The 25,172-nt window shown below is 40.5% G+C and overlaps 1 protein-coding gene and 2 long non-coding RNA genes across 14 annotated transcripts in view; 1 reads left to right on the top strand and 2 right to left on the bottom strand.

The window, feature by feature from the left end:
- Positions 1–7,005, top strand: part of TSNAX (translin associated factor X) — a 54,141-nt gene extending 47,136 nt beyond the window's left edge. For 3 of the 5 annotated variants that reach the window (XM_090135435.1, XM_090135439.1, XM_090135440.1), the window contains exons 5-6: positions 868–995; positions 2,622–7,005. In XM_090135435.1, coding sequence (XP_089991561.1) covers positions 868–995; positions 2,622–2,996 — 503 coding nt within the window. In that variant the 3' untranslated portion in view covers positions 2,997–7,005. The remainder of the gene's footprint in view (positions 1–867; positions 996–2,621) is intronic. The other 2 variants (XM_090135436.1, XM_090135438.1) reach the window with 2 other exon arrangements.
- Positions 7,006–13,336: 6,331 nt separating this feature from the next.
- LOC116243124 (uncharacterized) lies at positions 13,337–14,159 on the bottom strand. Of its 4 annotated transcripts, none has more exons than XR_004169887.2 (4): positions 14,132–14,157; positions 13,970–14,008; positions 13,506–13,584; positions 13,337–13,424 (listed from the first exon to the last, which is right to left on the bottom strand). It is a non-coding gene; the product is annotated as an uncharacterized LOC116243124 (long non-coding RNA). The 4 variants fall into 4 exon arrangements; XR_016464228.1 differs by having other exon boundaries at positions 14,127–14,144; XR_016464229.1 differs by lacking the exon at positions 13,970–14,008 and having other exon boundaries at positions 14,132–14,159.
- A 2,067-nt stretch (positions 14,160–16,226) lies between these two features.
- On the bottom strand, positions 16,227–24,514 carry LOC116243130 (uncharacterized). Of its 5 annotated transcripts, none has more exons than XR_016464227.1 (7): positions 23,415–24,256; positions 21,989–22,080; positions 21,137–21,376; positions 20,401–20,485; positions 19,608–19,670; positions 19,360–19,514; positions 16,227–17,505 (listed from the first exon to the last, which is right to left on the bottom strand). It is a non-coding gene; the product is annotated as an uncharacterized LOC116243130 (long non-coding RNA). The 5 variants fall into 5 exon arrangements; XR_016464226.1 differs by having other exon boundaries at positions 16,230–17,505; positions 19,194–19,514; positions 23,415–24,257; XR_016464225.1 differs by lacking the exon at positions 16,227–17,505 and having other exon boundaries at positions 19,185–19,514; positions 21,137–21,445; positions 23,415–24,514.
- Between the last annotated feature and the right edge of the window lie 658 nt (positions 24,515–25,172).

Below are 25,172 nucleotides of genomic sequence, written 5' to 3'. Positions count from 1 at the left end.
AGTTGATAGTGAGAGGTAATTGTGACAGGTGGCTGCAGATGGCATATAAATCTGGTACAAGCTGTATTTGTTATCCTATCTTTTATTTCCTTGCTGGCACACCTTTTGTTCTTCCTGCATGCCTTATTTTCAGAGTGTAAGTTCTTGACGATAGGGCTGTTCTTCATTGTATTCATCTTGCCAAACATTACAGTCTTGTCTGGCTTATTGTAATTATTGTTATTAGTTTTTGGTCTGGATTTATTTGTAAGAAAATGTGCTTTGTCCTGAACATGAATTTCACCTAGCCTGTGTCTTTTAAGGAGCCTGTTCACTAATTCCTACAAAACAAAGAAATGGGAAATGAAGTTTTAAACAGACATTTTCTGTTGCTAATAACAGATTTAAAGGAAACATTACCTGTATTTTGTGGACTATCTGCCTTGTTTTTGATTTATCTACAGTCTTTTTTTTGCATTGTGCCCCATGCCTGTGATCTTGTGTAATAATCTACGCTCTCCATCATATAAATGCAGTCCTTTAGAAGCTTCCTTATGGGGAGCAACTTCTCAATGTGTTTCTGGAAGTGAGTAGCATGATATTTTCTACTGGTATACTGAAGGATCTGAATGAAAAATGCTCTTGGAGTAAAAACTCGAAACTGTTGATCTGCTGTGCTTTTGGTCTCGTATGTCAGAAGTGTGCTATGTTAAATAACTTTTCAGTGTTATTTCTGGATTATGGTTTTCACTTGCTGCTGGTAATCTTAAAATGGTTTCACATACAAATTTAAAAACAAAAAAAAAAGCAAGCATGGGTCATTGCTCTGAAGTTTGAATCATTTGCTTAATAATTTTGTGGTTGTTTTTTTTTTTTTTTTTTTTGCAGGACTTCAAGAATATATTGAAGCTGTTTCATTTCAGTATTTTATCAAAACCCGATCTTTAATTAGTGTTGAAGAGATCAACAAGCAACTAATATTTACAGCAGAAGACAGAGAAGAAACAACGAACGTGGTAAAAGTTTTTCTCTTCTCATATGACATATCTTTCTGGAATGGTAATGCAATGACTGAGCTTAGTCATACTTTTGGCATTTGATTAAATAACTTCAGTTTGGAATGATATTAGATATACATGTGGGCTTTGACTCAGTCATTCAAAACGTGCTTTTTATTCTGAGAAGTATTAAACTAGATCAGTAGGCTACAAGTTTATTCATTTCACATCCCCTTTAGGGCAAAATGAACACCTTCTGGCAGGGAGAAGAATCGGGATTGTAAAATACTTGGAAGCAAATATGGAAGAGGGATTTTAAATGTCTGTGTTTGTGTCTGTAAGGTCAACCAGTGTATAGTGGTATAGGAAAAGTTGGAGGAGACTAATGAATTTGAGACAAAATGAAATCTTCCTACCTTGTACTAAGCAAATCAGGGCAGGCACTCTGATTAGCTTCTGTTAGTATTCATTATGTGTTTTAACTTGGTAATTTGTAACATTCCTAGAGTTGCTCTTTATGTTTCCAGGGACAAATTCATTTATTCTTGTACCTTACTCCTCGTGTTGTATCTGCTGTTTCTTGATGTGGCCATACCTTTACCCTGCCCTACACAGAGTTATTTGCACAGACACTGCTGCCAGTGACCACAGTAAACTGGGCACATTTTGTAGATGGGACTCAGAAGCTGGCCGTGGTAAAGTATAGAAAGGGTCATGCAGTGCACATGCAGTGTACAATAATACACAGCATAAGTGCTTTAGAGACTGCTTCTGTTGAAGAGATTCTGTTCTACTGCACTTTTTTTTTTTCCTTCTTCGTTCTTTTAGTAAGATATTTGTAAAGAAACCAGGTTTTCAGCTTAAGTTCACTTTTTCTTACCTCCAGCGGCATGCTTGTTTTCCCTAATTGCAAAGTTATTGATTTCTGCATGCACACCTCTGACCAAATTGATGATGTTTGGGTGGGTGTTCCATTGTGGGAACAAGGGGATAGAAGTACACCTGTTCTGTCTCCCATATCACAGTATTTTGGAAATCAGAAGTATTGTAGCTTGGAGAGCAAATTTGTCACTTGTGATTTTTTTCATGAATATTTATTTAGATATTTTGATGAATTCAGTTGATATAAAAAAAAAAAAACAGATCTGAGAGAAATCCACTTGTCAGCTTCTTCTAGAAAGCATTTTGAAGCTCAAGAGATTTGTTTTTATAATGCAGACTCTCTTATTGTTTCTTGAATGTTTGTGCATCTTTCGACAAGACCATTCAATCAAAATTTAAATCCATCAGGCTGAAGTCTGCAAGCCAAAAAAAAAAAAAAAAGGCAAATGCAAATAAATGTTGATACAAAAAAAATGTTTATTCTATTTGCATATGAAAGCTGTAGAAGCATGATATGTTCATCATGCTTTTTGGAGAGGAAGTCACGTCTCGATGGAATGGATACTTTTATATCTTACAGCACGCTGGAGGAAGGATTAGTAAATAGTCCTTCTGAAATCAAACTGGAAGTGCCATGCACTAGAATGTTTGTAATTCCTATTGCTTTTACATTGCATTAGGTAAATTAGTGTGCATTTGAATAATTTTAGACTGTCTTTTCTATAATTCTCTGAAAGGGACTTTGCTCTATTCTGTCCTCAGACCTCCAGTTCGCAGGATAAACAACCACACACTTGGAGCCTGAAGGTGACACCTGTAGATTACCTGCTGGGAGTGGCTGATCTAACTGGAGAGCTGATGCGACTGTGCATCAGCAGTGTTGGAAATGGTGACATCGACACACCTTTTGAACTGAGCCAGTTCTTACGTCAGATTTATGATGGTTTTACTTTCATTGGCAACACAGGACCTTATGAAGTATCTAAGAAACTGTACACTTTGAAACAGAGTCTGGCAAAAGTAGAGAATGCCTGCTACACGTTAAAAGTACGGGGCTCTGAAATTCCAAAGCACATGTTGGCTGATGTGTTCTCCACCAAAACAGAATTGATTGACCAAGAGGAAGGTCTTTCTTAAAGTAAGAAGACTGTCACAGACCAGAAGGGGAAAGGACTTGCACAGAGAAATCTTGTTAGTTATGATTTTTAGGGTTTTGACCCTCTCAAAGCTTTTTAGGTAGAGACATTTTTAGTTTTATCTACGAGAAGATTGTTTGCAATAGTAATTTGTACCCAAAAATACTTTTTATGGTGTGCAAGAGAACAAATGTTTGACTTTGTCCTCTCGACATGGAATTTCCTGTATTGCTCCATTGTATCCTCTTTCAGAATGACCAAATGTTCCACTGCATTTTGCACCAGAGACTGTCAGTAATGCCAGTCACCTCAAACAGGTGTGGTTGCTCTTATCACTAATTAGCAGTGGAAAAAATGGTTAAGTACTGGTTGTTCAGCATTATCTGTAGGTTTTTGCTGAGCTTTGTTTTCTGGCTGTTTGGGTTCTATGTTCACATTGTTTCTAAAATAATGCACCTATATGTGTGAAAGTTCAACCTTTGACTTGAAGCTGAGGTGGTCTTGAAAAGGTGCCATATTAATGCTTTTAAGCATGAAACTGAAGCTAAGTCAACTTTTCTCCAGTTGGTAATGAGGCTAATTGCACCAAGCATGTATTACTGTGTACTCATCATTCTGGGACTCTGTTAAAATTGAGCTCTATTTAAGTTACACAGATTCTTTAGATATTTTGATACAAGTTAGAAAATCATTTAAAAATGTGGAACTTAATGGTTTACATTTTGGTAACACATTTTAATGCAGAATCTGCCACTTTTGTAGACAAAAGCGGAAGAAAGACCTGCCAAGTATGCTTAACACACATAAATTGGTTAAGGCAAGAGCTCCTTGAATGAAACCAATGAGGCTTTGTGCTGGAAGTCTGTTCTCTGTTGTTTGTGCTGCCCTGAGGACCTCCAGTGGGGCTGAGCTGGTATAAGTATAGAAAGGGCCAGCCAAGCTTTAAATATCTGTTAGCAGGAACTATATCATGTGCATGTTCCTATGGAAAGGAAATTGCAAACAGAAATAAGGCAGACATTCTGACTTCCAGGTTTATCTTTGAGGTGGGTATGTCACCGCTGGCAAAAAATCAGGGCTTTCTGCCGGTGTCTGAAGTTATGGAAGTCTGATAATGTACGTTATGCTAAAGGAAAACAGATAAAACAACATGATCTTTAGACTCCAGGAAATAGGCCTCCCAACTGCAATTGAAAATACTGCATGTTTTTTATTTTCACTTCCATATGCTGTGATAGTGCCAATATTTTTCCCGTGAGCATGTCCTGAGTAGCAGGGATCATCTGATACATGGACAGGAATGGGTAAATACATTTCTGTCACATTTTTCCATTGTTTCCACAGAAAGCAATATGTGGTGGGTGCTTTATTTTCTCCCTATTATTAGTTTTTTTAAAAAAAAATTTTAAACAATAAATTCTGAAAGCAGTCACTGCCTGGATGTTGGTTTTGGTTTTTTTTTTGTTTTGTTTTGGTTTTGTTTTTTTTTTTGTTTGTTTTTTGCTGCTTAGTCCTAGAGGTAAGTAAAGATGTGAGTTTCCCCCTGATGTGCAGAACTATCTCAGCCATTTTATTCAGGGAAGTCTAATAAGTAGCTAGGTTTGAAACTTCATGTGATCCTCTTGAGTTAAAAAAAACAAAGAACAATAAAAAAAATTAGCAAGGGATTCAGATGGCAGAACAGTTTGACACTAGTATAAATCTGCAATGGTACGTAATTTTCTCCTTGTTTTTCTCTTTTTTTTGGGAGGGGGAGAAGTGAGGAGGAGTAAGAAAGGAAAGTGAAATCTATTCATAAGGAATCCTTTTTAAAAATTTTTGTTAAGTTTACGTATGCATCTATTATTTCACTTGAAGCAGGTGCAAGAGTAGTGCTGTGTCTTTTGGTACTGCTAAACTTACTGCAAGTAATTGCAGGAGGATTTATGTGAGTTGAAAGTCTATTGTATCGTTACTAGATGTATTGTCTGATACTAAACAGAGGGCTGTATGTTGTCTGTCCCAGCAACTACTGGGCAGAAGCTGAATGTTTTCATGTCACAGTTTGAAAAGGGATGAGATGAGTGACACTGAAAGCCTGCCACAGAATGAGCGCACAGCAGCCACTGCTGTAGTCAAATAACTGTTATTCTTGTACAGTTATTCATGACTATGAAATTGCAGATGTATAAAAATTGTATTTTTTAGCAGAATTTAGAGGTTTCTTCAAAGAATATGTTTTGATTCCAACCTTAAAATTTCATTAAGCCTAGAGAGCTCCTTAACGGCAGATGAGATTTCTAAATTCCTTTAGGCTGCCTGTTTATTATCAGAAGCCATAGTAATCCCTAATAGGGAGGAAAGTGTGTGTGTGATGTATTTGAGCAGCAGCACAGATGGGAAATAGCTAGCGGCCTGCAAACCTCCTGCTCAAGGAAATATTTTCCCCCAAAAACAATTAGACTGTAGCTATTTGAAAAGTGACAGACATTTATCAGCAAAACAAGTTCCTAAACAAGCAATGGCAGTTTTCCCATTTCTTATCCCATTGCTCTGTGGAGCCATTGATATGCTTGGTCTACAGCCAGAACAGGACTATGTCATAGCAGATGTTTCACGAGGGCAGCTCTGTGTGCTAAAAACCATCTGCTTTTCTGAAATCTTTCTCAGAGGTGATATTTCTTCATGCTTGACTTTTGTCCTGGCTACTAATTTGCAGAGAGGAAAATAGATTCAACCACATTTAGCTTTCCAGAACTACAGTGAAGTTATATAAGAGAAGCTTCCTGTTGACAGGACATGCGTGTCTATCTACTCAGTCTTCCTTACTTGGATTTTTCTATGAGTTTATTCAAAATAAAAATTTAAAAAAAATTAGAATAGACTTTTTATTATGTATTTTACCTTCTAGAATTCTATGGACCAGACTCTGGGACTACCCTCAAACAGTTTCTGAATTTCAGAGCAAAGGAACAGCCAAGAAAAATGAAGGGAAGATGGTGGAGGAAAGCGATGAGGTGGAAGTGAGAGGACAGGACCTTTACCAGAAGACTGCAGGATAGCAGTTTGGTTTACCACTTCTGATTTTGGAAAGGGAACTTTTCAAAACTTCTGACAGTCTGAAATATCGGCAGTAAAGGGTTAGTTGGGAAGGAAGAAGGCAGTAGTGCGGGAAAATGGAAGGAAGTAAGGTGAAAACAAAGAGGGGAAGAGTGGCAAGGAGTGGGAGAGCATGGAGGAGGAGCAGGATGAGCTGCAGGACAGAGGGTATGCACTTAGGGTGGGACTTGGGGAGGACATGGGACAGGAAGGCAGCCCTGCAAGAAGCTGAAAACCGCTTTGAAACTTGAGTGTCTCAGCTGTAAAAGAGACTTGGAGCTGACCTATAGGAATGGTAGGACCACAAGATAACCAAAGCATCTACCCTTGAGTAATGAATAAAGGGAACTTAATTTTCTGAGCTGTGAGAACCTGCAAGTCCTGCTTTGAGCAGGGTTTGTAGGATCCAGCCGTGCTGTCACAGATTAAGCTCTTTGTTCCCATACCACCCCATCTCCCATGCTTGTTCACCTTCATTCCCGTACTGGTAGCCATAGTCATTGACGGGTGATCTACCAGTGTTTGCAACTGCTAGAAACATTGTTAAATGTATTCTGTAACATAAAGGAATGCTTACTGTGACCACTGTTTTCCACTTGTATGCTGTTAATCTGTCTGTTTCGCTGTCACTGTTGTTGCTGCTTCAACTCTTCCTTTTCTTTCCTTTCTTAACTTGTAATTTCTTGCACTTTACTGTTCTTTTGATTCATTGCCTACATCCATTCCATGGTTTGGTCTTTTCCATGTCTAGCTGATGTCTTGGGGTAAACCATCTCCATGCAGGAAGAAGAATCAGTTGGTTTCTTAAGCAGGCTTGTCTACTCACACCGCCAAATCTGAAAACACCACTCAGCTGTGGGGGGAGAGTTCTGCTATTCCTGTACTCCGAAGACCTGGTGCTGTGTCCTATGGCAGCCATGGTGCTGTATGTCAGGATGGGTGGGTAAGCACATCTCATGTTGCTTTTGCAGCTGTGCAGACCTCAGTTATTTTGAGGCCTGCAATCATCACAAGCCAAGAGAAACGGTCTACAATGATGAAGGAAGCTGCTTCTCCAGTTCTCAGGAAGGTTGTCATTGAGGAGTATTCCCACCAGTCCCAACTTTCTTTACCTAACTCATTGCCCCTTTGAAAGGCCTGTTTGCAGACTGCAGCAGGAGAGGCTTGCCTATGGATTCTTCTGGAGCCAGTCAGTATCTCCCTGAACACTGGCCAGATTTGAGGAGATGACTCCTCTCAGCTCCTCCCACAGGCTGACACCGCTGGCCCTGGTGTCCCTCCTGCCCCCCAGTGAGGGGGGCTGAGCGCCTAGCCTGCCCTACTGGATTTCACAGACCAGTGTCATGTGGGTTCATCTTCTTTCTTCCTACTGTTCTTTTCATTCAGATGTTTACTCCTCCCAAAGAAAGGGGCTGTTGTGTAAGCTCTGCTCCTCCATTGCCAAACAGGCCAGATGACCTCCTAAACCCATCGTTAGATGCTGTTCCTTGGTTCCTGGTGCAAAGCAGGTTTCAAGGGACATCGTTTGTCTTTGGTCACTTCTCCCACAGCTCTTTGCTTTTTTTCAGGCTTACAAATCCCTTTTAATCTGGTTGGGTCTCACCACTTCTGTTTAGTTCCTTCTCAAGGTCCTCTCCTCTCGTGGCTTCAGGAAAAAATACCTGGCAAAACTGACTGCCCATAAGTGGGTTTGGAAATAACCCAGGTTTTGTTAAAATGAACTTTTTGAGGACAGGAACCAGGTGTTTGAAGGATGCAATTGTATGAACAGTCATGGGTTTCAACGTCACGGGAATAATGTTAAGTGCTGGCAGTCTTGTGTTAGATGTGTATGGGTGGATCTCTCCTTGCAGCAAGAGCTTAGGCTAAGAAGATTTTCCTTTGTATACCTCACACCTAAAGGTGAAGATGACAGACAGGAGATGCCACGACCACGAAAGAAAATGAGTAAGATGAAGTGGTGTAAGGTCATATAGCAAATCAGGCAGGAGCTAGGACTTGGACTTGGCTCTTTCAGCTTCCAGTCCAGCTCATATGGCTGCTGATCTGAGCACTTGTTGCACTCCAGAGCCAGTGAGCTCATGGGGCAGCCCAGGCCCTTTTATGGGGCTGAAACGCAAAGGTCCCTCATGTGCCATCCAGTCATGTGCAAAGTGTGTGCAGCATCCCGCAGGCAGATAACAACATTAGAAGCACTCATTCTGAACTTCCAGCTGGCTTTAGTGAGCTACTGTACTTTATGCTCTTGGTGGAACCTGTTTTCTTGCTGGTTTCCCATACATTGAGCTGCACTGGGCTGCTGGACCTCCAGACCTTGCCCCATCCTGCAGCTCAAGGCAAAGCCGGAGCTGGGCCACGCTTGGGGCACAGGCCTTGAGTGAGCAGTGTTTGGTGCCAGCAGACATCTCATAGTGCACAACAGTCCTGCTCGGTTCTTCTCTGGTCTTTTTTTTGCAGCATTTTCAGCTCAGCATTTACCCACGATTACTCTTAGTTATTTAACTATTTAAATAGGTATATTCTTCCTCTGGAAGAAGTGTTGCTTTGCGGGAGCAAATAATTTAGTTTCTAATTACTTAATGGCATCTACACATGAAGTGCATTCCACTGATAGGCAGCTGCACCGATGTTCCTAAATTGCTTGAGCTCAATTGAGGTTCTTATCTGCATCTAAAAACTTGTATCACCTACTCAGTGTTGTGGTAGAGTTTTCCTGGGTCCTACTTTAAACATGTTGTATGAAAGAAGGGAAGATGCAGACGTTTGTTCAGGGAGATGGGAGTTTGTGACTGTCACCAAATTGAAGGTAACACACATGGTGAAGGACATAAAAAGTTTAAACCTAGTCTTATCAGGGCCTGTGCTCTACAGGAACTGATTGGTCCAAGTGGAAAAGCTGTAGGCTTTCCGTTTATTTCAAATATAGTCTTTCAGCTCTCTGGTCATACCTTCCTATTAGAAAGATGCCTCTGGAAATTGTTAGAGAATGTTTATTTGTTCTGCCATCTAGTGTCCATCTCTAGAAACACAAGAGGCTTTTTTTCATTTCCAGGCACAAGTGATTTGTTGTTTGCCCTATATGTCCTTAAAACACAGTTAGTGGTGCAGCATAAGCTTCATTTTTAGACTTAGCTACATCTCTGGTGGTAATAAATGACATGCAGTACCTTCTGCTATTCAGAAATTTGGGGAATATGAGGGAATAGCATATCTCATCATGTGTGTATGGTGGTTTGAAGAGAAAGAAAGAAATAAAAATGCATGAGAAAGTTTGGCCAGACATGTACTTGCAGACCTGTACATTATACAAATGCTTTTATCTGAAGCAGGACACTGGAGAGTACTGGTGCTAATAAGGAGTCGTAGACCAGAAGCCTAATTCCTTAATATATATTATAATTACATTAAACCATCTAAGAAAATGCAAGTCTTTTAGATGTTGAACTTCTGGTATAAAAGCAAACAGTCCTGCATGTGTGAACGTGTCTGTGTGCCTACCTACTGTGACCACGCTTGCCACAGAAACCCTTGGGTAGACAGCAGTTGTCCCCAGGCCACCAGGAGAGACCCAGCACACTCCAGAGAGCATCACCAGACACCACAGCAGGCTTTGAAAGGGGATCACACAGCCTGAGCTGTTCCTTGTGCTGGGCATGGCTCGTGTGTCTAAGAACATGTTGGAGATGGCTATTGCTGCCCAGGCACCTCTGCAATACAAAGTTGTCCCTGTAGTACATCAGATGGTCACAGTCCTATCTGAGCATCTTTGGCTTAGCTAAGCTGGGGGCCCAATTCCCCATTCATGTAAACTGTTTTCTGGATTGCAGCCACAGGAGGAAGGAGATGCTGGTTTGTTTTAGGGCAGTTCCTTTGCCTTTGGAAGATCACAGGTTTCAGAGGGATTTCCGTCTTTTTCTACCACAGTTTAACAAATACTGAGATCTTGTACGAGCCTCTGAATTTATAGGATGTAACTTGCACTGCGAGTAAAGGAAGGAGAGTTCTGGAGTCCCTCGAGTCTTTTGGATGAAGTCGAGTGAAATTCCAGTTGTGGTCCTCCACCAAAGCATTCTGAAATGACTGGCTCTGGGGGGAGAATCAGCGGCTATATCCTGTGGCTTTGCCTCAGGTCAGAGCTCTCCCTAGAGTCACCAGCTTTGCACTGATGAGATACTCTCCCTGGATACTGGGAAAGCCCTAGGACAGCTGCTACAAGGGTTCTCTGTGCCCCACAGCCTTTCCCTGGCCATCTATGGCCCTGCTTCATTGCTGATGCTGGCTTCCTTTGCTTTTGAGAATTGCATTTTGCTGTACTGTTACCAGCAGGGTTTGCTGGTGCAGCACCTGAAAGCAGAACAGCTGGCAAAACTACAGGAACACCCCCACGTGCCTTGTTTCCTGGGCATTTCTTCCTTGAAATGCACTCTGAGCATATCCATAAAGGGGTGGAAAAAGAGGTGAGCTGTGCAGTGAACAAGTTTGTTAATAGAACAGAATATTCTGAGCTGAAAGGGACCTATGAGGATCATGGAGCCCGATCCCTGGCTTTGCACAGCATCACCCAAAATCCAAACCTTATATTTGAGAGCAGCGTCCAAATGCTTCTTGAGCTCCAGCACTCGGCGCCTGCAACACAGGTTTCTATGTCAATATCCTTAAATTGTTTGCCTCTGCTTGTGACAGGCTTGTATTGATTTAGGTTAATTTGGTTACCCAAAAGGGTTGTACTGATTGCTCTAAATGGATTAAATAGTGATTTTAGTTAAACTGATGGCTGGATGGTGTGTAGACAGGGCCTGGAGCTTTGTAAGCTAATAGCTTGGCAGTAGTACAAGTTTTTTTTTTAGACACCTGAGTCCAAGTTGTTGTTTTAAATATAAGACTGTGTTACTGTTCTAGAAACTGTCTCCAAACATTAGAATTTTCCAGTAGATCAGTTTCCTGGCACATCTTTTTACCAATTCATACTTTCCTGAAAAGAATTTGATAAGAACTCTTAATATAAATGGATTTTGGATTAAATCCAAATGTATAACATGGAAAAAAATTTTTTTGCAAGGTTCCTTAATTTTTGTCTATTTTTCCAGTCTGTAATTTTCTCCCCCACTTTTCTGGCAATGAAAAAAAAATGTATTTCATTTCTATCAAAATCCAGATATTTTGAAGAAAAATGTGAATGTGATCACCTTCTGCCAACACAAGAAAAATCTTTCTCCCAGGTGAGACCTGATAGGAGAGGTCTAGGACCAGCCACCATTTAGTTTTTCACTCAGGAAAGTGCAAACTGAGGTTGCACCTCAGCTTGTGAGGTTAAACTTTTAAACCCACATCATCTCCATTTGAAGAAAACCTTGTATCTGCATAAAGAGAAAGGAGTACAGGAGGACAGAAAAGCTGAGGTCCGCCTACAGGATTGTGATTGCCTATTAAGTTTATGTATCCTCTCTAGTTTGCATCAGGTGGTGGCTGATTTCCTTCTGAATAGCCTCAAAGCTGCTCTGGGCTCATACCACAAGCCCTGTCCATGAGAGATACCAAACCTTGGAACATGGCTCTCCCTGGGCTGTGGATCATAAAATAATAGCTCAGATTTGAATGGCCAGCTTTGCTACAGAGGGCTACAAAGCTCACAATCAACAAAATATCCTACAGAATCCTCCTTCATACTTCGCTGAGCCTCTTCCATGGAACAATTAGTGGATGCTCTTGTTTGGAACTCCATGACTCACTCCTGTTCTTCAGTCATGGTTTGTGGTCACTCAGTCATTCAGTGCACCATGGGGAAACAGGCAATTGTGAGAATTTCCTCTCATTCTGTGCTATGTGACACGACAGCTCCACATGCTCATAGGGTGTGTGTTCATGTCCTGGATGCGTGGGCTCACCCTTCAGGCAATGCTTTGTTATGGCCTCAGTGATCAGCAAGATTTGTTAGAAAGAAAACACGTTTCACAGTACTTTGTAATCCATCTGCAGGTATAATTCTTTTGTCATTGAGCTGTAACTCTTACATTGTGGCTTGGCTCCAGTAGAATTTTATTTCTACCTGTGTATCTTTGTGCATGCATGTGTGTGCCTATGCCTGTGTGCTCTTTTAGGAGCTCCAGTAGAAATAGTAAACTCCATTAAAAGAGGTTACAGCGGCTTAAAAGAGGTTACAGCGGCTCATGCCTCCCACATTCTTTGCTATTAGCCATACTCAGCTTTGCCAGTAGGCAATGAACTGTTAGGAACTGGTAGGTGATCTTAGCCACTCTGCATAACCTAAACATTTTTGTAACTTTCCAAGTATGTGGTGGATGTGAAGGACTCTTAACAATTGAAGTTCCAGGAACTTTTTCAGGGATATTTCCAGGGATTCCCAGCATCCAAAGAATATTTGGAGGCTTCTGTGAGCTCACCTCGCCTTGGTCACACTGTGATCTCTTTGGTAGCAGATCTAGTAAAAAGCCTTCACTAATTTGCAAACTTATTCAGATCTAAGAGAGAATGAAAACATAAAACTGTGGTGTACTGCTGGTATCAAGCATCAAAGACCTTGCTTGGTGTCCAAACAGTGTCACGGGCTTGTCATGATGGGCAGATTATTTCATTCTGGCTGCTGTCTTCCAGGTTCTGCTCCCCTGTGAGAGTTTTGAGGCTTTTCCACGGGATGCACAGATTTCTCACTTGTCAGCTTTTGATTTTTCCTTGCTTGATCCTCTTGCTCCAACCCCTTGTTCCCTTGGTCTCTCTGCTGTTTCTCTTTCGTGGTTACTTTCATTCTTACCACTCATCTTCATTTTGTTCCATTTCTCCTCTTTCCCTTCTTTTCACTTCCCTCTTTTTCTTGCTTTTCCCTCTGGCTGCCTACCAACACACACTATCTTCTCCCTTGCACATCATTTTCCAAAGCACTTAACTGTGGCACCTTTTTTCGTGTTCCAGAGTCATCTCCTTCAGTGTGTATCGCTTGGTTGAGGAATGCAATCTACTTGGGGAAAGAAGAGGGCCTCCAGAAGGTGCCTCAGCACCTACTGGTGTTGGAGGAGCTTGTGAAGACTCCGCTCTCTTGCCATGGTCTGCCAGTAACACAGACAAATCAGAATCAGATGCTTTGAACTGGGGGCCCAAAGTTAAAACAAGTCTCTTCCACTCCATCTTCTGCTGTGGACGGTGAGCTCCAACCAGGGTATTTTCCCTCTGCTCAAGGTGCCCACCTGGTGGTGAGCATATGACGCCTGCAGAGAAGGTGCAGCCTTGCTGGAGGAGCAGTAGCTGGGGGTCCCCTGTAAGCAGGCCAGCCCAGGGTCATACTTGGCCTCAGGGAGTTCAGCAGAAGTCCTGGGGGAGCCCAGCCACCATGCCCATCCTAAAGAAAGAGACGTATTCAAGCAGTGCCTTACACAAGCCCCAAGAAGACAGAACTTACCTAGTGACTCCCAGCACTCACCACTCCCACAAACCTACAGCTTTCAGAACTGCTCGCTGACTTCGGCTGACAAGAGGCCCTTCTGCAGCCCTCACTCAGCCTGTGACAGGAGAAAACACCTTCAGAAGCCCTTCGTGCTGCTTCTTACTTCCAGCAGCACAAGGGCTGGAGGAATTCGGCTCCATCCCACTCACTCCCACTGATGAGAGCAGGAAGAACTGAAGCACCTGCTAAAAACAAAACAAAACAAAAAAAAACCTGGGGCACTGAGAGCACCACAAGGCTGTGCTAGGACTCAAGGAACTGAGCAGCAGCCCCGTGTCAGCCCCCTCAGAAACTACAAGGAAGCCAGGCAACACCACTCCCAGCAGTAGCTCTGCAGCAGCCCCAAAGAGAGCAGGAGGAGAATGCAGAAGCCTCCTGCTGCAGGCAGAGAGCCCCTGATAACTCCCAAGCACTCATCATCTCCATGGCCCCGTTACTACCAGAACTGCTCATTGGTTTGAGCTGATTCTCACTGCAGCCTGAAACAAAGTAACAAACAGAGAAAGTTAAATAGAATTAAATAGAAAGCCAAGGTTTCACTTTGAAAGCAGCCCCTTGTGCCTCCCTTTCAGCCCCAGCAGCACAAAGGAGCAGAACCTTACTCCTGCTTCTGCAAACAAGGACCTCCCTCACAACTCCCAGCAGCCTGCAGTGGAGCTTAAGAGGCTTTGGGGCAGGCCCTGCCCTGATATCTCAATGAGGCTCAGCTGTGCCTGGGCAGCCGCAGTCCCGCAGCACCTGGGAGTCACTGCTTCAATAGCACAGCTGTGCCTCATTAGGGCCAGCTCAGGGTCCTGACACTTAGACGTGTGGTCTCTAGATCTGAATTATGGACTTAAATTACGCTTAAAGTTTGTTATGTGCTTCTCATTTTCACTTCATTTTTGGGTTCATTAATAACTTAAATAATTGTACCTAATTCAAACCAATCACATTTGACACAAATGGAATGATAATCACCCTTCCAAAGACTGTCCCTACCCTTAACAGTTTCAAAAGGCCCTCATCCCCACTCCACTTTCTCTCATCCCTCAATCCAAAAAAGAGAAAAGGAGAAAAAAAATTTGTTAAACCTGTAACAACTTTTTACCTCGGAGAAAATGTAACTAAAACCAGCAGTGGAAATATGGGAGTAGGGATGTGACAAATGGCCAAATGAGTTAATGATACACACAAGAAAATTGCCAACTGGTGAAATTTGAAGCAGAGCTTTACAAACAGTTCTCTATAGTGTTGCTCAGAATTATGTTCACATGTCATATAAATCAGTAGGAAGTCTTTCTGTGAGGGACACAGGTGCTGTGTGTACAGTAAAGACTTCAGTGATGAAGCTCACTTTACACAGCAGTTTCATTCTTAATTTAAAATCCTGAAAGTTGGACTACATTCATTTTAATTTTTTATAATTGTAGAACTGTGCATGTTTTTATTGTACATTGTTACGGATATATTTTCACAGCCATCGTAGTGTCAGATGGGAAAAGAAGGGAGATCTGAATGTGCAGAGTGAGGCAAGAGATCCTGACAAGCATATGTGATATATTGCGATGTTCTCCAGGAGAAGTGCTCAAGAAGTCTGCTCAAAAGAATGAGATCCTGGGCTATAGAATCCCATCCAGAGCCTCAAAGAAGTTGCTGGAGGGTTCCTCTTGAACTGCTTTGTGCCTATGAATTACTGGGTGATTTAAAACCATCGAAAGCTGTAGTGAACAAAACAGAATGGGCTCCTTAGGCCTTCCATAACATGCTCACATTTTTCTGAGCAATTTGTTGTTATTTAGTCACTACTTCATTTAAGAAAAAGGAGAAAAGTTTGTATCAATTTCTATTTGAACTGCAGTGAGAGGCCAATTCCACCTAGTAAGAAGCAGCAGAAGCATTTGTGTAGCATGATTTTTTGTCCCTACTTAATGTTTTTAAAAGCATCCTTTTTGCAATCCATATGCATTCAAATATAATTAAAAATAAACAAATGAGACAAGTTATGAGGTTTTTTTTTTAATGTACACATAAAATAATTGATCATTTACAGTAATTAGCTCAAGCAAGAAAATAGTTCTTTTTTTTTTTTAATTTAATTTTGCCTGGAATAATTGATTAAACAGTGATTGAGCTGACATAAATTTGAAACTTTAAAGTGATACAGTTGTTCTTAGAAGATGGGAGCTGAGTCAAGCTCTTTAGGGAAATTTCATCAGAGTTGGGCAGCAATTTCTGATAAACTGTAAGTACTCATTAAACTTGAACTAAGTGTTACTTAACCAGAGACTGCTTTTGTCAGGAGTGCTGCGTATCATCCTAGAACGTGGCTGGCTGGAAGAGAGCAGTTCAAGGAACCTGACCTCTGTCCTAAGCTACTGATTGTATCTTAGATATTTGCTGCAATATGATACTCACTGCAGTGCTGCACCCAGAAAAATTCTGCTGTAATGAAATGAGCAATTATTTTGGTACTGGAAATGATTTGAAAAAGTAATTATGCAAAATATTCTGCTAATGCTTGCTTGCAGTACTACAGCAGCCCTTAGATGTTGTGGGTGATATTTTTGATCAAGTATTTTAAACGAGAGGACATGTTGTAAGGCAGTGGTCTTGGAAAAACAGAGCCACACTTAGACTGAGGGGAAAAAAAAAAGTATAGAGAGAAAGAGAGTGGCTATACTGAGGTTCATTTATTTGTGATAATAAGCAATGTGATTTTTACATGCCAGCCTGCACATTAGTGGTCAAAAGCCAATCAAAAGTGCTGAGCTAATCTGGCCGTTGAGGTAGCTGAGTTGAAGTCAGTAAAGGAGAAAGCAGAGTAGTGCTTTGCTTCTTGTTCGTGCCAATCGTTTTCCTCAGTGCAATCTGAATGTGACAGGGAAGCTGAAGATTACCTTTACAGGTGTTGTCTATTATACTTCCAGCAAGAGGTGGTTGTAAGGCCACCGTGTTGTTGCTACAGAAATAATGATGCCAATGACAGGAGGTGTGATGTGCTGAATCTTGACCCACGCCATAGACAAAATGCTGTTCTGATATACACAGTGCAAACCTGTATACCTGACCTTGTTGTGCTTAAAGCATTAGAAATGTATTTTGTAAAACAGACTGGTGTTTGTTAGTTGTTTTGTTAGGCTTGGAATCTGAGTGCATCTAAATAATAAACTACCATCACTTCTTCAGTTTGTTTAGGGGGCTATATAAAAGGAGAAATACCTTACTTGTGATATTGTAGCACTTATACACTCACGTTTGATACCCTAATTAAACTGACTATAACTGGAATTTAACTAACAGGTCTGCTCATAACAAATATTTAGGTTAACAACCATTGTAATTTCTCTGTCCTAACTGCTCTGTACACAAATGAGACCTCTTCTTCAGCTTTTTTCCCCCCTTATTCCATCCTTTGTGTCCAAATTCATTGATTTTTGAATAATTTGTGCTATGAAAACATCAGCCCCTTTTTAATTTCACATTGCCTCTTTATGTTCTACTTTATTTCTTCTGTGCAAAATAGAATGTTTATCACCTGCACAAAGGAAAATGCTTTAACAACTTGCATGGAGTGTGATTTAATTAACAGTAGCGCATTCCATAGGTTTTTCAATTAAGTCTGTAGCACTCTCTCATCTGGGATGGATAATTGTTTCCCAAATTGTGCCCTTCTAGTTTTGTCAGTTTCTCTAATCTTAACAACTTGAAGTTTTGTCACTTGCATGACAATGAACGCGTATTCCTTAATCAGCATGCAATATCTCTATTATCTACAGATTTTATTGATGTGAAAAGAATGGACTACAGTATACATAATACAGACAAATTATTCCAGAAAAATGTTCAAATGATTGATCAAAATGCAGTCAACCAAAATCCAGGGAAAAAAAGTCTATTTCCAGCGTGGTGTTAGAAAGTGGCATTCCTTTATTCCTCATGATGCACACTGGGCAACGTGACAGGCAAGCACATCCTCCCAGAATTCAGGTTCTACCTTTAAACAGAAAAGACATACAAATGCAGTATATTAACGTACATATTCATTCTTTTTCATGGTCTCAGATATGTGCTAATTTCCCTTTGAGCATGCTCAGTAATACCCCAGGTGATTGAGTGCCTACCTACTTTTTTTCCCCCACCATCAGCTTAATTCACTGAAGCCCATTTCTATCCACTTTCCCCAAGTCTGGAAGATTCCCATTGCTTATTAGGCCATAGTGAGTCACTTCTTAAAAAAAGCGTATGCAGAATCCAAGGAAAATCTTTTGCATCAAAATGTGCAAGGACAACCATTCTATTGCAACCCCAATAATTCTTGTGAGCCACAATCATTGAAATAGAAGATTAAAGTATTCTGTTTCCCCTCAATTTTGCACTGGGGACAAGACTAAAGCTCTGAAACTTCCAGTTTTAGCTATCACTTAGATTCCTTTTGCTAACCTAATATTTTGGTTCTTAAACTAATGCACTAATCCCTATTGCTATTTTCTTATTGAGGATTACTATCCTAATCCTCACCATTCTTGACCTTTCAAATTTAGATATATCTCCAACATTCAATCGTGCAACAAGCAATGATACATATAGTGATCACACACTATTCTACAGAAAACTTCTTTAACCATTTGAATTTGGGAAGCCAGGAAGTCATTTTGGTTTCAGCTTACGTCATCTTGGCTTACTTTATGCATTACTTCAGTTTGGTTTCATATATGCATTTGTTTATGTAGATCAGAGTGGTGGAATAGAAACACAACCACTAGTACTTGCTATTGTATCAATTCCCCCTTGTGCAGTTAATAACATACCTAAAGCCATTCTATTTTGCATTCTCTTAGCCACTCTGGCTAAGCTTTGGACTTCAAGGGCAATAATAGCATCTAAATTTTACTTTCAAGGTGTTTCATATCTGCTGAGGTGTTCACTACAGCCTTTTCCAATTCTACAACTCCTAAACAGGGAATTAAGCATCTGATGAATGAGTGAAATCTACCAGGTCTTTCCATTGGTGGAATGAGCAATTCTCTCTTGACTTTTGAGGGCACTTGGGCCTGTATTATCCTAGTTAATTTGTCTGTTAACCTTTGGCATTACTATTTCTAGGGTACAGGTTCTGGTCCACCACAGGAGTGGTATCTTCCAAGCTTGATCTCCACACAGCAAGTGCCATCCTTTCCCTTTGGCTGACACCCAATATTTATCCCTGTTCCCCCCCCACCCCCCCATACTCATTTGTCCTGTCCATTTACAGTGCAGCTATCTTCCTACTGGAGCCTTCCCTAATTGACTAGTCCCTGTATCCAGACAAATGGTATCATTCATAGGCTGGGTCCCTACAATCTATGTTTGTGATTCTGTATTTGTCTACAAAGTACCCCACAGGTTTGATAACAAATACTGTATCCCAACTCTGTATCAATAGTGATCATCCCCATCATAGGTATGGACTTGCCACATTTTGACAACTGAGCATATCTAACACCTTTTCCACCAATTTCATGTGCTTATTTTGATCCCACACTATAAATAAGCATAAGTATTACTAAAATGTTATCATTTTAGACAAGCAGAATATATATCCCTTAAGTACTGCAGAAGAGGTTTTTTCCAAACATATAAGCAAACAATTAATGCAGTTAATATAAGGCAAACAATCACTATACACTCTAATGGTAACCATACCTCAATATCATCATTTAATTGCATAACATTTTTCATTTCCTTGTTTACAAGCTACATTCATTTATGTGAAAATTTCAGTTTCTGCAGTGCAGTTGGTTCTACTTGCCACTGTGGGCTGGGTGCTTTTTATTCTTGTGTAATGAATTCAAGAGTCTACTCCTGGCACCTTGGTAGCAGTTTGTGTTGTCAGTAGTATTTGATACAGTCCTTTCCACTTCTCCTGTAGTGGTTCAGAGCTCAAGTCCGTAGATACATCCACTCATCAGTTTGGACAGATGTACTGTGACTTCAAGAGGTGTTGGTACCACCTGTGCCATGAACCTGTAAGTAGAAGATAGCACTTACCCTAAGGAGATTATATTTTCTTAGTTTTAGTTTGCCTAATTGGTTTACATCAATACCACCTGCCAATACCTGAAGTGGTCTTCCATGCGCAACTTCATGAGGACTAGTTTTCTCTTCAGCATGTGGCTTTACCTAATATATAGTAAGATGCCTCAGGTCATTTCAAGTCTGTTTCTTAAGAGATTTTAAGAGTTTGTTTTGTCAAGTTAATCCTTTTTTTCCCCCATCTTTCCACTATAGTGTACTCTATATGGAGTATGTAAATCTGATGCTATTCCAATGATTTTTTTCCTATGTTTTGAACAATTCCTGCTACAAGATGTGAGCCTCTGATGATATCCCTATTCTAATTGCTATTAGAAGCTATTCACCTCCACTCCCCTCATCTTGTATCTGGTACTTAATGAACCTCTGAATCAATTCTTCAGATCTTGGGGTATTCTTTGGAAGAAAACTCCTCCTGCTGCATTTTTTTGCAGCTGTATCTGCACAGTTTTTGTGCAAAATTATATCACTGTCATTTGATTGGCAATCTCTGCAGCATATTATAGTTATTTCTTTTGATAATTGCAACTTTTCTAGCAGTTCTACTATTGTTTTACAGGTGCTCTCTGAGAGGTTAATAGACTTTGTTCTTTCCAGATAGCACTACGCACAACCCCAAACACAAATTTTTAAGTCTGTCCAAGTATTGACACTCTTTGCTAGGACCAGTGCTCTTAACAAGAGTGAGTTCTGTTTTCTCTGCTGAGGTGGTAGTGCTGGAGTCTCAGCCCGTTACTTCATCTCTAGTTGTTACAGCATACCTGGCCTTTTAAGCCATCTCACACCAAACTGCTACCATCCACAAATATTTGCATACCCTCATGTTCCACCACTTGGTACTTCATGATCCTGCTTGGAGATAACCCATAACTTCCATTTCAATTCATTCAGTACTACAGTAACTGTAAAGGAAATATACAAAGTTACTTTACTTCCCAAAGAAAACTTTAATTTTCCAGCCTCTTGTATAAGCAAGATTGCATTTGCTACAGCTTTCAAACAGGGGCTTTCCAAGGTGAGGTCTCTGAAGGACTTCCACATTTTGGAATCCATATAAGGTTTTCTGTTTCTCCTTTTAAGAAAACAGGCTACAGTTCAGCAAACTTAAATTCTCTGTCAAAGTCTCTAGTCTCAGTAGCTCTGATGACACAATCCACAGATCCAGCAAATACACACCACAGAGAGAAAAAGTTAAAAAGCTTGCTGCTGTTACAGTAATACTCCCATACTCATGTTCACATACAAAAGTCACAGCACCAGCAACCATAATGCAACATAATTACCAATAAACCAAGTGCTTCAGTTTCTCTTGGGGATCTTGAATCTCTCAAGCACCCTTTTTAACAGGGGCTCAAACTCCATTTCTCCTGCGGGCTTCGCAAAAGCATCGCCTCACCACGCTACTTCCAAGAAACACAGAGCCCTCCACAAACTTGGGACATATTCCTGCTCATGTATGGGGTACCTACTTGGGGATCCCCTTACCCTTGGCTCTCCATACATACTACAGATTTGACACACTTCACCAGAGGCAATGAGAAGAAATGCCTTACCATACTCCAAGGAAGTTGTGGCTGGTCCCAATGGAGCCGGGGTAAGGGGGAACTCCCTGAGAATCACTTGCTGTGTGCATTGAACAGAGGTCTCCTCTGGTCCTTCATTCCAGAAGATTTCAGTCACAGAGGCTCATCTGGGCCTTTGATCCACTTCCACCCACTTTTCCCCAGTCAGGAAGATTCCCATTGCTTTTTAGGCCATAGTGAGCCACTCCTTAAGAACAAGGCATGTGGAACCTGAGGAAAAAGGTCCTTGCACATTTAGAGGCAAAAGATGAAAGTATTCTATTATGACTCCAATGTTTCCTGTGAAGCAAAATCACTGAGGTAGAAAAGTATTCTATTACATCCCCTGTGCGAAATTGAGCAAAAACAAGACTGTTCACCCACTAAAGTTGAAATGGGAAGTTTGAGCTATCAATTATGGATTTGTTTTGATAAACCAATGTATTGGTTCTTAAGCTAATGTACTGATCCCTATTGTTAAACAAATCAACCAACACAGATGTTATTTCCCATTGCATTTTAAAGTTGAAATAGCCATTAAAAATATATGTATCCTCGGCCTAATTCATTCAGAATTTCAAGGTAGATGTCAAAGGTTTATGGGCCAATTCAGCCCAGTTCCATGACTAGTGGAGCATAGGGACCAGCAGACCCACACCCTGGGAGAGAGGGAAGGGGGGGGAAAGGGAAAAGGTGGGAAGATGAGCCTAACAACAAAACAGCAGCAATGATCTGAGGAGAGAAACTAATTTACTAAATATCTTGCACTCTGATATTATAACACAATAGGAATTGAATCTAATAAATCAAAATAAGAGTGTGGCCAAAACCAAAAGGTCTTACTCAAATGCTGAAGGTGAGATGGCTGGAGAGCATGCAGAGACAAGCAGTAAAAGGGGACATCTTACAACTTGTGAGCAGTTTCATCTTTCCCTCTAAATAAAAAACAGAAATGGAATAGTGGAAGTTTTCTGGGAGATGTAGTTCTTTTCTCAGAACCAGGTACCCAAAAAAATATTAAGTCCATGGAACTGGACTTAAGCTGAACTGAACATAGAGCTCCCAGTGCACTACGTGTTATGACATGGAGTACTGATAATGAAAAGAAAACCATGACAGTAGATTAAAATCAATGCATAGGGGTTCACTAGAAGTCCAGGAATAAACCTTATAACCCAGTTAGTTGCTCTTTGAGGTCAAATGAATGCTTTTCTTTGAGTTCAGCACAAATAAGAGCAGTTAATAATCTCACTCTCAGGAGTTCCTGAGTGAAACAAACACTTTAAAACTTCAGTGTGGCTAGTTTGAATGATGACACAGTACTAGCAAAAAACTCTGCTCAGTAATTTATACTCCATTGCGAAGGAGAGCAATTCAGGTGGTTTAATAAAGTATTTTTAGTGCAAGGGTCTAGTAGCATACAGAGAAATTAAATCAATGCCTCTTTATCATAATTTTTGGTTAGAAGGCTGCTGTCAGCTCTAATTTTGGCTGTTTAAAGGGTTTTGTCACTTTGTTCACTGTAAGATCTCAGAGGTATTGAGCATTGCAGTAAGCTTTTAAGCAACTTTTTTTGCTGTGCCTTTAATTGTTGTAGTATTTCCCTTAAGGGAAAATTAGCTAAAACATCACTGAGTGCAATTCCTATCTAAACCACCCTTAGCATCTTATAGCCAGTCAGTGACAAATTTTTTATTCAGCCCACAGACTACTTCTAACATGCATTCTATTCTTGCTTTAGTTTTTCAGCACACACAGAAAAATAACTAGCTCTCAAGTCACTATTAGACCATAAACTTAAACATTACTGAGCTTACTCACAGGTGCTCAAGAACTGACTCCCTTTCTACAGTTTTTATTCAATTCTGGCATCTTATTTCACATGTATTTTCACAAAAATACCAACTTAGATCTTGAATTACACAGAAAGATGCTATTACTTGACTTTTCTTAAGTCCTCATTATTGTATTCTGTATCACCTTTCTTAGTTTGATCCTTAGTGCTGCTTGGATTATCTAATCCTTTCTGGAAGCCATACTGTGGAAATTGAACTATAATTATTTAAAGTTATTCTCATCATCAGTAATTGTCTAAAAGTAATCTATCTTCACACTACCCACTCAGAAGCAAGCATTTAGTTGTATAGATAAAAAGCATAACAAGATGGCAGCAAGATGGCAGAGCAGCAAGATCTTAAGTAACAGCACATAAGAATCTACTCAGATACAATAGCAGCAGATAGAAAAATAAGATAAAGAAACTACTCACCTTCAGAACACCCATGAAGTCCTCAAGCTACACAGAGATCCCCAAAGAAGATGCTCTCAACTCCACTACCAACCCTTAAATGAGGTCTGAGAAGGGGTGGATCCTGGCTCCACCACTACCAGTCACTCAGGTGTATTGCTTGCACCTGAGCTTCCCTGGTTGGCCCTGCCTTCCTACCAGGTGCTCAATCACTGGTTCAAGCTGTGACTTAGCATTTCCACTACTCATCTCACTGTAGATATTTGCACGTATTTAATTCTTCAAATAAGTTAAATGCTAAGAATAAAATACATCTGCATAACAGTTAGCATTGCAGACTGAAGAAACAGAAAGGAGTGGTAAACATAGTCTGGGTTATTGAATAAAGTCTTGTGCTATGACAAGCGGCAATATGTAATTGCTTATGAGCACTGATCAGGCTTCAGACTGTGTTTTCAGTTTTGTACAGAGGTATCAGGGCCTGCCTTACTAATAATCTGTACTGTATAGTCCAGTAATTGTGTCTGCTTTTTGGCTGCATCCTTAATCTTATTCCTCTGAAGAAAATAAGAAAAAGATAGCTGTGAGGTTTCAAATAGCTAGCACAGATGACAATAAATGACAGGTGTTAGATTTACAAGCTTTCCTGTCATTTTCTGTCCCATGTTTCTTCAGATAATGTATGTAAGCAGATTTGTCATGGCAGTTCATCTTTTATAATTACTGATGATTACATCTACTATCCAAGATATCAAAGTCAGTTTGTTCTATCAGTTGTTACCAAATCCAATCTAGAATGCAGCTTTTAGAAAGGTCAGTAAAACTTAAAGCCTACTATGGGCAACCAAGTGGATGATCCTTGAGTGAATACAAACTGGCAATTGTGCTGCAGATGATGGTTCTTCTACCTCAGCCATCTTACTGTTCTGATCCTGAAAAATGTTCTGACTACTCCAGGGCAAAACCACATCTAAAACTGAGTGAAGGTGACAAGATCCTGAACAATATGTGGGTGTGTTTCTATCATTGCTCCTCTTGTGTGCTCTTTCGCATTAATCCCTTGTCATGGTTTTATGATTTTTTGTTATCAGTATTTCACGTAATAACATAAATTAGTGAACCGGGAGTTAAAGAAATGACATTGTCCCAGGACAAAAGCTCAGACACTCGTGCTATGAGCCATCTGCAGCACAGCTGGTTCCCTCAGGTCCTGGGTGCCTTTCTCTGTGCCTGTGTTTGCCTGTGTTGCCGACCAGGCAGGAAATTCCCTAAAGGGGAAACTTTTCCTCACAGTTGCCAAAAGTCATCTCTGCTACTGATACATCTTACTTTGGAATCACTCATTGGCGGGAGCAGCCTATGTTGTGGATACATCATTTTGTATCCTTCTTAGCCCTGTTTCATGCCACTGTTACAATGAGAAAGAATATAGCCAAGGGCAGAACGAAATGAGTTCAGCAAACATTTACTGCAGTGCAAAGCACCGAGGAGACCATTTCCAACCATTGTGAGTAAATAAATGGTAGAATACAAACAACTCCATAACTCAGGAACATCTTGAGATTATAAATAAATTGTGTCCTTCACACAGCAAGCATCAGTTTCTTTCACTCTTTTCTCTGTGTAACAGTATGTCTGAGCTCAGAAGGGATTTTGGCTGTAGGGGCAGAGATGTGAGGCGCCAGTGGCAGAATTCAATGAAAAAAAAAATAAATAAATATAAATATATATACATATATAATTGCATTTGCGGACGCCTACTGCTCTGGAAGGAACACC

Source organism: Phasianus colchicus, chromosome 2 (assembly GCF_987193195.1).
Source record: "Phasianus colchicus chromosome 2, bPhaCol1.hap1.1, whole genome shotgun sequence".
Lineage (NCBI taxonomy): Eukaryota > Metazoa > Chordata > Aves > Galliformes > Phasianidae > Phasianus > Phasianus colchicus.
The sequence above is the reverse complement of the archived record's forward strand: the minus strand, read 5'-3'. Positions and strand labels throughout refer to the sequence as shown.